The sequence below is a fragment of the Cariama cristata genome, unplaced genomic scaffold (assembly GCF_000690535.1).
Source record: "Cariama cristata isolate BGI_N322 unplaced genomic scaffold, ASM69053v1 scaffold3026, whole genome shotgun sequence".
In the NCBI taxonomy this organism is placed as follows: domain Eukaryota; kingdom Metazoa; phylum Chordata; class Aves; order Cariamiformes; family Cariamidae; genus Cariama; species Cariama cristata.
The window spans coordinates 14,326-29,567 of NW_009620196.1; the positions used below are offsets into that span (position 1 = coordinate 14,326).

General features: G+C 41.5%; 1 protein-coding gene across 1 annotated transcript in view; it reads right to left on the reverse strand.

Moving 5' to 3' along the window:
• The window catches only part of LOC104162709 (pleckstrin homology domain-containing family H member 1-like), a gene marked incomplete at its 3' end in the record, with an annotated part of 28,102 nt that extends 13,368 nt beyond the window's left edge, over positions 1-14,734 (reverse strand). The window contains exons 1-5 of the mRNA XM_009701512.1: positions 14,609-14,734; positions 8,874-8,936; positions 5,649-5,798; positions 2,409-2,492; positions 760-841 (exon numbers count right to left, since the gene is read on the reverse strand). Coding sequence (XP_009699814.1) covers positions 760-841; positions 2,409-2,492; positions 5,649-5,798; positions 8,874-8,936; positions 14,609-14,734 — 505 coding nt within the window. The remainder of the gene's footprint in view (positions 1-759; positions 842-2,408; positions 2,493-5,648; positions 5,799-8,873; positions 8,937-14,608) is intronic.
• Between the last annotated feature and the right edge of the window lie 508 nt (positions 14,735-15,242).

Genomic DNA, 15,242 nt, shown 5'->3' on the forward strand with positions numbered 1-15,242 from the left:
CAATGCCAGAAAGACTTCTGCAGGCAAGAAATGCCCCCTGCCTGCATGCCCAGTGAAGTTCTGGAAACTAATTCATCTTACTGTGACGAAACCAAGCTCATTAAAAAAAACAAAGCAGGAAGAAAATGGTTAAGAGAGAACTTCCTCTTCAAAATGTGTTGCAATGAAAGGTGCCGATTTCAAGCCATGGAGACCAAAGTTCTCCACCTATCCACCAAACCAAAACTGCAAAAGTACAAACACCGTAAGCAGCTTTCTCCAACATAACCTAATAGCACAGAGGAACTCAACTTCTAAAGGCAGAACAGAGAGCTACTGCCTTGGCCCATTCAGTCCTCAGTTACCCAGCTCACGTGCCAGCAGAGATTCTGTGGGGATGAGGATAACTCGCACATGGAGGTAAAGCGAAATACCTCAGGAACTTCTACCCTGCACCACTGAAGTGAATGGAGAGTTTTGCTATGTATTTCAATGAGCACTTCTAAACCAGGAGGTCAGTGGCTTATTTTAATGGCAAAAGCAGACTTGGAAAAAAATGGGTCTGTGTTCAGTCGCTGGTCTGAAACTAAATAAGAGTTTAAGGCAGGTAAGCAATGTTATTCCCATCTTATAAATGGACTCACTGAGGAACAGCGCAATTCTACTGCTTGCTCACGTCACAAGTGCTAATTTCTGACAAAGTTAAGAATATAACCCAGGAATGCTGACTTTCACTCTTGTGGTGGTTACTAGGCTACAATGCCAGGTGAACACATTTACCTTGCAATGTATCCTGAAGGGCTTCAATTTGGTCCGTCAGCCTCTGATTACAGTTTTTCAGGTGGTAATTTTCTAGCTCAAGCTATGAAATAACAATAATAACAACTGAAAAATAATGCAAAACTGTGTGCTTGTGTTCCACTATACAGAACATCTCTTCATCTGTATTACATTCAAGTGTCTTAGCAGAAAAAGGAAAAAAGGCTGGGTGAGTCTACCTGTCACCTTGAAATCCTTCTATTCAGCAGCCCCACTGGACAACCCACTTAAACACCTTGCTGTGCTTTCTCAAATAACCTCTCTATATACTATTTGCACTTCTCGAATAGGTCTTTTAATTTCCTTACCTGCTATTTGTCATTTACTCCTGTTCCAGAAATAACTGTCATGAAAGAGACAATCAAAATACTATTACTCAGGAGGAGCATTTTTCCTTCTCACCTTATACGTGGTAAAAGGAGATCCCCTGGATCCAGGGGACCAAAGAAAAAAAAAACATTAAGTGTATATTCACATTTGCAATTGGTGCACGAGTGATTCTTTGCAAATTTGCCTACATCTTTGCTTGAAGTGTCTCAGCATACATTCTGAAATACAGCAGTGATGCACCCAAAGATGCTTCCCTCTTGATGGAATCAAAGTTGAAACTGCACCTATGGTGCTGCCTAGAGCAACCCATTTGCAACACAGATGCAAAGTCCTTCAGCTGGCAGTGGTCCACTTGTGCATGGTATGCACCTAGAATCAGCATCTGACACGAACTTCACTGCCAGTAAAGACACAATGTGAATGTATGGTCCTGGGTTCACAGCAGGTCATACCATGTCAACCCCTGTGCTTCCTCCTTTGAGCTGCACCAGTCAGTAATGTAGATGTACCTTAAGTTATCTTATACAGGAAAATGAAAGAGAAGAAGCACAACAGCTTGGTGAATTATCTAGGCAATCTAATGAGATTACAAAGTCACATCATCACACAATTACTGCACAAAGGCACTGCTTCTTCCAATTCCAACAAATTCCCTTTCTGGCATAAACTGGGAAATCTAAGGCTTTAACTTGGAATAAAAGGGAAAGACCATATAGCCCCACTCAAGGATGTAAAATACTACTGCACCTTTAAAACTGTGTGCTGACCCATTGCTACCTCTCAGTTTTTCTACAGGGTATTGAATTAGGCCCAGATAGAGGCATAAATCCACACGATAAATAGGGGGGAGAGGTTAGACATGAGAAAATGCTGGACAGTAGGAAAACAACATTAATCAGAGACGGCAAATTAAGGAAGAGCAAGATGTGTTTGTGTCACAGCTGCTTTGTCAGAAAAAGACAGAAACTGCACTCAGAGAAAAAAGGGAGAGGCAGAGGAAAGCTAGGCGAAAGCCACTTGTGACTAGCAAATCTTCTCAAAGACTGCTTTCAGGCATTAGTGACTTCAGTCATTTACAGTGTGCCCAAAGCAGTAAATAGCCCTCAGCAAGAGGGACAACCCTACCTCTGCAACCGACTGTGTGTAGGGCCAAACAAGCAGAAAGCCTCTATGGCAGACTGACTGTCCTCAGACTATTGTCCTACATAGGAGCCCACCAGCAGTGCAGCCGCTGTACCTACTCATAGGCCTTGAAACCTGGCAGCAAGCTAAAGACTCACCTCTCTTAGCTTAAATGTTACCCACTCTTTGATCTTGGCAGCTTTCTCTTGAACAATTTTGGCTTCCTCAGTCCTCAATTGCTTCTGTGCCAAAAAAAGATTAAATGCATTAGGAGAGTACAACTAACTGTTCTCAGTAAGTTACTGCATCAGGAGTGACTTAAACATTGAAGCTCCCATTCCAGATGTAAGATTTAAGCCTGCTATTTGGATATTATTATTTATCTGGCCTCTGAAAAGTCAAGCTCTAAGTTGTCTTACATGATCCCTGGAGTCAAATTCAGAGGGTTGTTTCAAGAGTTTATTGCGGAATAGCAAAATCCAGCTCAGGTAATGACTGCCCACCTACCACAGTGTCTTTTGAGTACAATCTGAAACTTTTCCTGTTTTCGATGGGTTTGCAACGTTGTTGTTTGCTGTTGAGCATCTGTAGTGTTCCCCCAGCCTACATGTACAGATATTGTTGGTTGAAGTTAATAAGAATTAAGCAGTGCCTGTAAGTGATTTATAAACCACTAATAATTCCAAGCAAAAGGGATTCAATTGCTGCCAGCATACATGTAGAATATAGACTTTAATGTTGCATGAGATGGAAACTAATACCACCAATGTATTTAACACATGCAATGTTCTCACTGAGAAAGTAAATAAATTTTTAAAAAAGATAGCAGATTCAGAATAAAAAAAAGCTCCAAAACTTGACCTTGAAACATGAAGACTTGCTAAGAGGTTTTGAGATGGTGTAAGTGATTGCATGTTTACATACCCATTAAAACAGGTTATAGTCCACACAAAGGTGTTATGGGAATACTGTTGATTTGCACAATGAACATTTTTGCCCAAGTATCTGCTTGGGTAATATTGCTACAACATAATTTTTGCAGCTGTGTTCTCAGCTGTGTTTTTTTCCTTTTCTGGGATTTCCTTTGAAAGATGCTAGATTGATACTATGATCACCTGAAGCCTTCTGTTCATCTCCTGTGTGGCTTCATCAGAAGTAATGTCACTGAAAGGTCTCCTATCTACATAATAATTTAAACAACTACAAGGAGATATCAGTTCCAGGAGCGAGGGAGGGGGAATATACTCTGTATGGCACATTCAGCCCTGGTTTCTCTAATTAAATGAACAAAGGTAATACCTAATACTTTCTGGCAGCAGTTGGTGGTTTCCCTGCTAGACTTTTTTTTCTGATGTGAACAAATACTAGTAATTATGATAATAAAATTGTCAGTGCTTCCCCCCCTTTTTAAGTTTTTCATACTGAAGAGCATAAGTTCACTTAATGAATACCATATAAATACACAGTAGACTTCAGGAAATTCCCCACATCTTCACATCGCTTTTAATCACCACATGCTATTCATCACCACTACTGTACATTTAAAAGCTCTTATTCAAATATGCCTGCTGACTTCAAAATAGACCTTGGAAACATTATGGATAGCAGTAACATTTGTAGTTGAGCATAATGAAATAAAAGTAATCAAATCTGATGCTTCAAGAGGAGGATTTATTTCATTTTCCCCCTTGAATATGGCTCTGTGTGTTCCTAATCATCAGGTACCAGTCTTTGCTGGAGTCAGAATACTAGACATGCCTACCAGTCTGAAATGATCTGGCACATATAGTGAATCCACCATAGTCCTCTGAATATCCACCACATCGGTAATGCCTTTGAAACCCTAATGACTTAGACTAGTCTCAAAGCAGGGACCAAGAGGTAAAAGGTTCAGAGCATTGCTATGCTACATGGTGAAGTGCAATGCCAAGGTTTTATTCAGGGTCCTAAAGTAGAATAGTGACATGACAACAGCATTGTCACAGAGCTTAGTAAGCCCTGCCTCTGAGCAGAACCAATTTATTCAGGCATAGCACCCGTAGATGCAGTTATTGTGCTTTAAGATCCAGAAGCAGTTAGAGATTCTTTGTGTCCCATGCTATTGTGTGGTCCAGACATGACCTCAGTGTTCTCATATTAACCCTCTGAACTCCACAGCTCTCCCCATTTCAGTGAAAACAAATAGGATGCCTTACCAGGACCCTTAGTGACCTTCCAGCACTGCCACTGTCTGATCCCATCCCATTCCAAAACTAAACTGGTGACCCTGATAAAGAGTGCTTCTCATCTGAAATTGTTAAGCTTCAGCTTTCATTTCTAGAATCTCATTTTGCATCTTGTTGCTAGAATAAAAAGATTTCTACTAACAGAATATTTAACAACTCGTGTTTGTTGATTTTAATCAAATCACACCTTGCATTTTTGGGTAAATGAGAATTTCTTCCATCTTTGATTGCAAGAGTTGCTTCCAGACCTTGATCACTATTGTAGCTCCTGAACACCTTCTTTCTCCTCCAAAATGCAGAAGCTTCATCTACATTCTGCCCAAGCAAGCTGGCCTGGGAAAGTGACCTGAAACCCAGAGTACTACAAAGATCTGATGCTGAATCTCCACACTACACTTGGTCTGAGTAAATTCAGATAGCTTACCCATCTATTTTGCCCTGGAAATAGGTGACAATTAGTTAAAAGTAAAATGTAACTCAAATGGCAAAGTATTTTTTGTGTAAAATTCTAATGAGCTATTTCCATCTAAAGGTAATTTACTTAGTAACATATAAGAATACCTCATTCCTCATGTTAAAGGACACAGGGCAAGGCCTTTACTAGAGCTGAAATACAAGCCCTGCTGTAGATGTAGCTCCTTCCTTCCACCAACTGAGAATAGAAGAGACCAAGAACTATCCATACCAAGAAACAGCTGCTCTTTTATAACCAGGACATCTGACAAGACGTGAACTATGCTAAAGGATTGATGAAGACTGGGAAAAGTCACTTCCCAAGAAGTAGCATATGCTGAGTCAGAGATGAGCTACATAATGATTTTGCAGAGCAAACTGTATGCTAGAAAGCCAGAGAAATACTATGACTAGATTCTAGCATTACAATTTAGGGTCTTAACACTGACTCAACACTAACATAAGGAAGTTCTTTAAGGACACTGACCAATCTCCCATAATGAAGAGACAAGGCCTACTTAGGCTGAATGGATGTTTTTGTCTGAAAAGAGAAAGAAAGGACAGGATCTTGCACTGAGCAAGGCATCATTTTCCAGCTGATCTGAGGGCAACTGAGAGGCTAACATGTAATGGAGACATAATCCATACCTTTGAAACATACATTACAGAGTCTCTCCAACTCATGAAAGCTACAGGTCTCCCTGTAGAAAATACCTTTACCTGTTTCGCTAGCTGTGTCTCCAACTTGTTGATCAGATCTTCCTTTCCTTGCACTGTGCCCATCAGCTCCTGGTATTTCCTGTGCAGAGTGCTATCTGATTCACTGGTCTTCACATTGGCTAGTTTTATCTTCTCTTCCATAACTCTGACCTGTCATGACAATCACAGGCAGATAAAAAAACTCAAAACAATGCAAATGAAGGAGCTGCTTGTTCAGTGGTAAGACTAACAGAGTATTTGTGGGTTTCATATTTTTGAAGTCAGGAAAGGAAGAAAAAAAAACAACAAACCAACCCTTCAGGTCACACTTAGTTTATATCCACACTTGTGAAAGAACATTGTCCATTTGTCTGTAATGATGAAACAGTAACAGATGCAAACTGAACCATGAACAGATAAACACGTTGTGGATTGTGAAATATTTGCACATTATTAGACAAAGAGCCCATACAGGCTCTATAGTCTACATGGACATATGGGCAAGGTACATCACATTTTCCTCCTTTGCAATACCATGGTCAGCTTTTTACCTCATTCACTACCAAGGTATACACCACAAAACCCCTGCCGTTTGCTTCAGATCAAGATTTCTATAGGGAAATACACTACACAGTTCCTTCCTCCTCCCATCTCCAGCTTAGACAACGCTTTGGCAACTTCTGGGTTTTCTGACAAGTGTTTTCTCCATACCTGCTAAGGAGTTATCATGTTAGATATTTCAGAAGTTTTGCATATCTTTGAGCTCCTACCAGTGCCAACACTTGTTCATCTCAGAAAAAAAAATGAGTGTAATGCTCCTTCACTACAGACAAAGTTTCAATGCACTAAAATCTAGCTGCTGAAGTGTTTCAGTTTTTAGCAAATTTTTAAAATCTCTTCACTTCCTTCAAAACCTATCTCTCTTGATATGCCAGTCTGTTTTATCATTACCTCATCCTATTGCAATGGATTATAAGACTTCATCTCCAAAGATGAATGGAATCCCTGCAACTTAACTCAAACCTGCTAACTGCAGCATTTGACAATAGGAAAAATATTTGGTTCCAACACATCTCTGAGAGACTAAATCTGCAATGAAACCAACTCCAGATACCATTAATTTGGAACCAGGAAGGCAGAATGCAGGCAGTAATCTGAGCACTTCACAGAGTCTGTGCAAGAGCATTACTCATGCTCTGTTGAGCAGCCTATACTTCATACTTGCAGAAGCTGTGTTTTGTCCTCCTGTCTGCCTGCATTAGGCAGAGAAGCAAACTGCCTCTTCCTCATACTGAATCAGAAAGGTAGGCGCCCAACATCCGAGCCAGAAAATTAAGCCTGCTGAGTCAGATGTGTTTTCATTAGAGTTTAGGGTGATTATAGTAAAAAGAAATCACCCCTCTTTTCTGCCTAATGCCCAAATGCTGACTCTGTACTACAGACTCAGAGAGGGGACTGCAAACATGTGATTTCCTTAATTGAGGTTGGCAGCTACAGGGAGCCCATTGAATCAACAAATCCAACCCCCTAGACCCCTGGAGAGAAAGATAACAAGGGATTTTGCACTTGATGTGGAGCCCTCTCATTTGTCAGCTGCTTCTCATTCACGGTGAATATACTTGTTAGTGGACAGGAATGGTCCTACTCCTATGCTGTCACTTCTTCAGGCTGTCAGGCAGCAATGAAGTATTTCTCTAGGAACATTTATGTCTATATGTGGTTAAGGCTGCTGGAAAGGCATATTTCGAGGGTTGCTAGTCTTTATGACCATGGCTGCAGAACTGCTAGTGGCAGGTTAGAGAAGGCAACCCTCCTTTCTGCTGGTGGCAGATGACTGAAGACAACTCTCATTTCTCCTACACCTTCCCAGACAAGTTCTCCCTTTCTTCTCCATTCTCTGACCTGGCTTTGACTTGGTCTCCATCTGCTCCCTTGCTGTCATTGCATCTTACCATATCATGGACACTCTACTCCTGTCATTGAGGTGTCTGCTAGTGTGAAACCTCCTTCTTTGGCCTGTGGCAATAGCTACATTTCCTGCTGGTGCTCTCACTGTGACAATATTACCCTTGCCTGTCTTGGCTGGGCATGGACTTACTGATATCGCTTTCAAGAACAATTCTTGTTCTTGGTTGGCATTTGCTGGTCTAGCAGTGAGGCCAACAGCATGGTGACTAGACACAGCATCTTTCCTATATTTAAGCTGGCCAGAAAAAATCTTGATGTCAATGTCAAGCTGGTATGGAACAGTACATTCTGCAGACAGAATATCTTACCAGGTATTTCAAGTTCTTGATTCCTAGGCAACATGTTTCCTAGTGCATATAACACTGCCTATTCAGTCCTTCACTACTGAAGTAATCTGACAGCCTTCCTTGGCCATCTTGCATGGCTTTTAGTTCTGCGCTTTAATCTCTGACTCAATGCTCAGTCCTGCAGCTCTTGTCCAGCTGGAGGGAGCTGGTTCACTTCAAACCCTCCCTTCAGCAGTGGTCTGCAGTGATGCAGGAGCTCAGACCATCTGGCCCTTCCTGGTTCTTTTGTTTTTATAATACTCCTTACAGCGCAGACTGTACTACAGTCTGCTTCCCAAAGGTCCATTATTATTTACAGCCTGTTCACAAGCTGAAGTCTCTCGCTCCCCACTTCTCCATGATTCAAGAAGCATAGAAGGACTACCTTAGACAATATGCCTAATTTTCATTTGGTTACAGTAATATGCAATTAATCCAGCTCTTACTGCTTTTCTCCACAGGGTCCCAAGCCAGAGCAGTAGTTACTGAAAAGAAAGTCCAAAACAACTGATAGCTTTTGCAGACACATCCTCACTTCTTTCACAGAACCTTCTCTACTTGTAGACAAGTCTTTACCAGTACTCTGAAGTGTTTGTTTTCTGAGGACCTGCCAGGCAGTTCTATCTCTGTGCTTTAATCCTGAGGTACAACATTCCCTTCCTTCTCCATAACCAAGCATGCCTATCATGGATGAAGGGGTAAAAGCTGTGAAGCTGAGAGGCAGATATAAGGTATTGTTTTTCACTTAGGGCTGAACCTATTTAGGCACCTGCCTGTCCATAGCTCAAGCTCAAAGACTGGGAAGTAGACCAGAAAATCCATTCACCGCTGTAAATCAATGTTTCCCTAGTAGAGCACAGCACTGCAGAGTGCTGTCTGTATGCTAGACTGGAGGGAATTTAGAGTAAGTTACTGATGGGCTTCTACTAGAGCAACCATAAGAATATCTTACCTGTTTCTCTGCATCTTCAGCTCTTTGCTCTGCTTCTATCACTCTCTGTTCCAATTCCTGCATCTTCAGAGCCAGAAGAAAAGGAGGGGAGAGGGGGAAACAAAGAAAAGAAATTAACATCACCTGGAAATTCATCTGTTTTACTCAGGAATCTTCCATTTCTTGTGCAGGTCTACAGATCTTTGGCATCTCCTGGGTTAACTGGACAGCTTTGACCAGGAAAAAAAAAGCCTTTGACCTTTTCCAGTCTTCTGCCCTACTTTGAATTTACCGGAACTGTTTTCTCATTAGTGAGCTTCATCATTCATTAAACAGGTCAAGGGAATAGTCCCGAAGTCTTGACCCCGTCTCTGCAATTTACACACCAGGGCCTGTCCCTGAAAGAAGCCGGTCTACAGCATGCCATTCTTTCCTGGTTTTGTTTCAGCTAGGATTCATTCACAATGGTAAATAAAAATCAGTACATCTTGGAAAGCTCACAGCAGGTTCTCTAAGATGCCGCATTATAACCAATGAATACTTCGCTTTGGCTTCAAAAGCATCACAGACTCATAACTGACAAGATTAACAGTGATCTTAATTTTCCTATGCTTCTTTTCATTTTAAAGAGTTTTGAAAACTGACAGTCCTGTGATTCTTTATCTGAACATTGCTGCTATTGAAGTCAAATGACACTGAATAGAGTTTAACTCTAAATGTAAATAAATCACTTCATTCTCAGTGAAATTCAGATGTACCTGAGGTTCCTCTAACAACTTACCACCAGAGTCCAGCCTTTCCCCCACACACCCCTAAGTAGCAACAAAGGATCTTATCCAGTGCTTGCAAGGTTATCATCCACCACCTGCCCTGCTCCGATGGGTCTCAGATTTAAGTGCAGTAACATGAAGTCAGTGACACTAAGTTTCATCCACTAAGCTGCAAAATTTGAGGAACGCTTCAGAGTTTCCAGCATTTACTTGTGTTTTACTAATGAAGGAATGACATAGAAGCAGCTTCAGAAGATTAAAAGAATCATGCTTCAAGCAGAAAACAAACTATAAGGGGAACCAAGCTCTCTTTTCTCTCCAAAGCATTTTGTGATTCTTGATAAAGCACCAGAGTAAAGTATTCAGGGTGGTCACTATGAGAACCAAACCAATGCTTTTAAAAATGGGACTTATTCCTCTTGGGTTGATCACCCAGAATGGGGATGACAGCATTCCACCTTCCTTCAGATGGCAACAAGACAAGTCTCCTTTTCATACATACACATTGATCATAAGAGCAGATTGACAAACATATCAGAAAGGTACCTATATATGTAGACACCTCAATGGTCATACAACTGAAAAAAGCCAACCATAACAAATTCAAACCATGAAGATCAGAAAGTACCACATTTAGCATGATATCTCTCAGGTTTGCTTTTTCAGTGCAGCAATCATGGACAGCACAGTCTATGGAGCTTAAAATCCAAATCAAGGACATTTCTTTGGCAGAGGTGCCACAGAAGATTGCACAGACAACCAAAGCTGCTCCGACCAAAGACCCAGTCTCCAAGAGTCTTGGTAGAGACTGAGCTCAAGGCAACCTAACACCGACAGCGGTAGTCTGGGTTACAACATGAGTGCGTCCATCAGGAACAGTGATCTATCCATGCATTTATCTAGTAGTCTCTTGATAGTTATCACCACAGACAGATAGCAGCAAAATCTGTCGGTGAAAGGCAGATGCTAACTGGAGACATAATACACCCTGTGAAACAAAGACTGTTTATGACAGTAACTTCAGAGTCAATGGCCTCTGCTTGTTTTCTGATGAATTGACATGGTTTACACTCACAGCACAGACATTAGATGAATCTCTGGGCCTTTTCCAAAAGGCTATCCTCTTAGACTAATAATTCAATCCTCCACAAGGTGGGCGATATCCACAAAAGACTCAGGTTACTTTAAGAAGACAGCACTGTTCTGACTAAAAAACTCCTTGTTGTCCCAGCCTCATGACAGTTTGCTTTGCACTGCTAGCAGTCCTGGATCCTGATCAGGACAGAAAATGTATGTTGGGATCATTCCTCATCACTAAAGAGTTATGAAACTTCTTGTGCAAGCACAGTGACGTGGCTAAGTTCCAGTCAAATCAATTACTTTTGCCACCCTAATTCCCTCCGGAGCCTTAAATGAACTTTTACTTTTCTTCCTGTACTACATTGTTGGGTTGTCCTACAACGAACTGCTAAATAACCGCTGTGTTTCTCATGTACACAAAACGATTACTTCACCCATCCCCAGTGTCAGTTTGTTTGTGTCACTGGAGCACATTCAGATTTAATACATCCATACTTGTAAGGCTGTTTCCAATCCCTCAATGAATTAATAATAATGCTCGGTATTTACATGGGTCCTTTTATTGAAAACGCTTTATAATTTGACAAACGCAACTTGACCCAGGTCACATAAAAAACTTCAAGTAACTCTTCTCCCAAACATTAGCCCAGACAGCTTGTATGGAAAGAAACAGGACTAGTTATATAGCCAGGCCTGCATGAGACAAAAGGCTTTTTCCAAATATTCATTGTTTATCAAAGACAGACAGAAGCAGGTTAAAAGCTACCCAGGTGGCCCTTCTAAAAGCTGCAAAAGATCCTCTTACCAACCTTTCACACAGGCTTTCCCTCTCCTGATGGCTTAGAATATGCTAAATAAAATGAAAAAAGTTCCTGCATGTCTCAGCTTCATTTTCCTCATTTTTCTCTCTTCCAGAGCTCACTCCTAACCAGGTCAACTTGCTGCCAAGGCAACAGCCTGCTATGTCGCTCACCAACAGAGGAGTATCCCTTTCTTTGTGTGTGTATAAAAAAAGTCAGCATGGAAACAACTGCCTGTTTCCAAAGAGACCAGATCCCTGCTGGTGTCCACAACAAGGCAAGACCCAGGGGTCTCACACCCTGTGGGTGTCCAGCAAGATGGCAGAGCTTTGTCTTGGAGGCCAGGGAGTGGGGTCCCTCTGCTGCACCAACCTGCAGCCAGGTTCCGCACAGCTTGGGCAGCACTGCTGGAGAGCTGAGACTGGGCTACCAATGTGGAAGTTCACACCATGTGAACGAGGGCACTGGCAGTTAAACCATTGGGTTTTAAATTCCTCATGTTCTGAACAGTGATCTAGATTATTCAATCTAAGCGGATTTCAAAAATCTGAAGTATTTAAACTGTTAGCGCATATTGTACTACCAAAGCCAAGCATAAGTGGTGGTGGGGGTTGTGAGTTAAAAATAGTAAAATCTGCCTTAAAATCATAAAATTGGTTATAAAGACTGATTTAAAATGTGGGAGATCAGGTTTCCAAGTCTTTCAATCAGTAGCTTCCAGACCCTTGAGACAACCTAGCTGGTGAGCAAGCATCACACCACTGTTAAAAAGTGGAAGTGAAGATCAGTGTTTTTTTCCCCCCTCCATTTTCTTGTTGCTGCAAACCATATCAGAGGATCTCAGGGCAATGTTCATCACAGGTTGGCAATACAGCTTCAAACTGCGACCACTTCACATTTTTCAAGATCCTCTCCCCTGCCCCTGCTCCAAAACCTTTTTGAAAATGCAGTACTCTTTCAAATAAGTCTGAATCTCATCATTCTCACAAACAGAACTGTAAGAAAAAAAAAATTTAAAAAATCACAGTTGCTATAAAGTCTATGATAAAAATCCCTGGAGCTGGCATCACTATGCCTAAAGCATGTGCCTCCTTTGGTTCTGCATCACTGCCCATCTGAAGTTGGGGAAGGATGCAGTGTGGACAGGAGGCCCAGTTGCTGTGAGTGCTGGGGAGCCCCATGGTGACTGAGGAGGGGGGGAAGGAGGGTCTCCAAGTAAGTTGTTGCAGAGCAGTCAGGAAGCTGAAGCACAGGACACTTCCCAACAGCAGTGTTCAGCACAAGCATTGCGTGCTGAGCACCTGCTCTGGTGCCTTGAGTCCAGCGGCATCAGAAGAGCCTGCCGAGCTGCCCCACTGCCCTTGAGGCTCTCCCCTTTTCACCTGACATTGAGAGTCAGGAACTGCAAACCTGCTAGCTCTCGGACCCTTCGAGTAACCCAACGACAGCGCTGTGCAAGTAGTTACAGAGTAACCTGATCACTGAACCAAGCTGCTCCTTAATCTTAACAAAGGGAACATCGCTTGGACTGAAAGGCTGGATTAATGCCAGCCAGGCCCCTTCCTTGAGGAGTCCCCTGAAGCATATGAAAATTTCATTCTCTGCCATGGCCCACAAACCTCCCTGAAGAGATAGTCAAAAAGATCTCTGGCAAGTCTATTCTCTGAAAAGAAAGTTTGATAGGTGAGTTTTTGTCCTGCATGGGGGTAGTCAGGAAGTTTCTCAAGGCAGAAATTAATAAAGCATGAGGCCACAGATTCCATCCATCCATCCCAGCAAACATAGAGTATTGCACACAAGTACTGGTTGTCTTTACCAGACCTGCACCACATCTATATATGATTTTCTTTTTTTAATGTGGCTTTATCTAAATGGACTTTACCACTTCCAATGTTTTCCAAGGTAGGTAATTGCTAAGGTCCATCTCAGAATGGATGGTGAGGGTGCTTAGAATTGCATAATTTCTTCAAATATGAGTGGTGGAGTGAATGTCTCATGCAGTATACGGCATTAGTGGAAATGTAATTACAGTGAAAGCAAGGATGAAAATTGCTCTACTCTGAAGTGGATTTCATTTGGGTGTTTTTACATCCAAAGCCAACAAACAGGAATATACACATAAAAGTTACATAATACAAAATGGAACAAAGGTGAGTGTAGAACATATGTGTCATCAGGTACAGCTTAAAAGCATTTGGAGTAAACTGCAGTCAGTTGTAAAGATCCCAACTTTATTAGCAAACTATGACTGAAAGAAACTGTTCTCACTTTCCAATAGTAATTGTATATCTGAGCAATCTTGGATTGGACTGTGATAATGTAAGCCACATTTTGAAACAAAGAAGGAACCCCACAGCAGCCTATAAACTTGGATTTTACGCCAATTAGAGGTTAGTGAAAAAGCTTTAAATTGAGTTATTTTTCAATTTGAATTAAAGAAAAATTCATACCATGATGGAAACAAAAAAAATCCCAACAACAAAACCCTCAAATCTTTGCCAGTCCTCTCCCCTAGGACTGCAAACAAGTTCACTTAGTGCACTTGAAAGATTAGTAGGAGATGCCTCTAAAACTACAGATGCCATGCAAGTTTCTAATATTCAGATCTCAAAGTATCTCAGTCCTGCTCTTCAGTAACCTCAGAATATTTCGACTGGATATGCAATGTTATTCTAACACTATGGCAATACATGTACCCCTGTCCAGTCTTTTAACATCACAGCATAATTTGCACTCCTGTAAGCTCTTCTATTGTCAGCCAAGTCCTGATCCTGCTGTTCTTATCCAAAATATCCATCTTTGCTCTGCAGCTGCCTGTCACTTCAGATATCCAGAATCTTGCTGGTATAGTGTTTTCCAGTAGTTTGAATACCTGGTGATTTCCCAGTAAATGCAGCAAAGTTATTTTCACTAATGCTACTTTTCACCACTCTGACAGGCACATCTCTGTATCTCAAGTGATAAGCAGAGCACAATGACATACTGTAATCAAGGAAGAGATCCTTACTGAAATTAAGTTCAATTGGATACCTCAGCATTTATGGATTATTTTTTTTTTGCTTCCATGCCATAATTCAGTGCAAAGAAGAAGCCACCACTGTCTCACCTTCTCAGCTAACAGCTCTCGGATCTTGCTTGCCTGCAAGCGGAATTTGAAGAGCTGGGACTCCAGTGCAAGGCATCGCTTTTGCCAGTCCATACAGCTGCCATTCTCCACTGTGAGCTCTGCCATTGTGAAGTTAATCATCCATTTGGGATGTCATCTGAGATGCTCTAAAATTCCTACAGAAGAGAAAGGAAGAAGGAAAAAAAAAGAAAAAGTATTTCAGATGGGCAAACTTTTCACCCCTTGTGCCTAGACTTCCTTGGTCCATCTTACAGGACTGGTAAGAAGGGCCATTTCTTCCACAAGAAGATGATGAAATGTTACTACCCCAAGTTACTGATATTGGCCTCTGTCAGAGGTCACTCTTTTAATGGATAACAGATAAATATTTAAATAAACTTTTACCTTTAGAGTGAGTAAATAATTTACTAATGCATCGTACTGTATATTCCACAGCCTTACTGGCATCCTTACAGCCTTGCTCAGCATCTACCTATAGACTAGGAGTATTTTTACTCCTGCCTCCTTTGTACCAGTATAGCTGTAAATTCTCAAGTCACTAAAACCTCTTAAACATAACTCAGGTCACACACCCTTATTAACTTGGGGCACCAGTGCCTTATCTCATACAGAC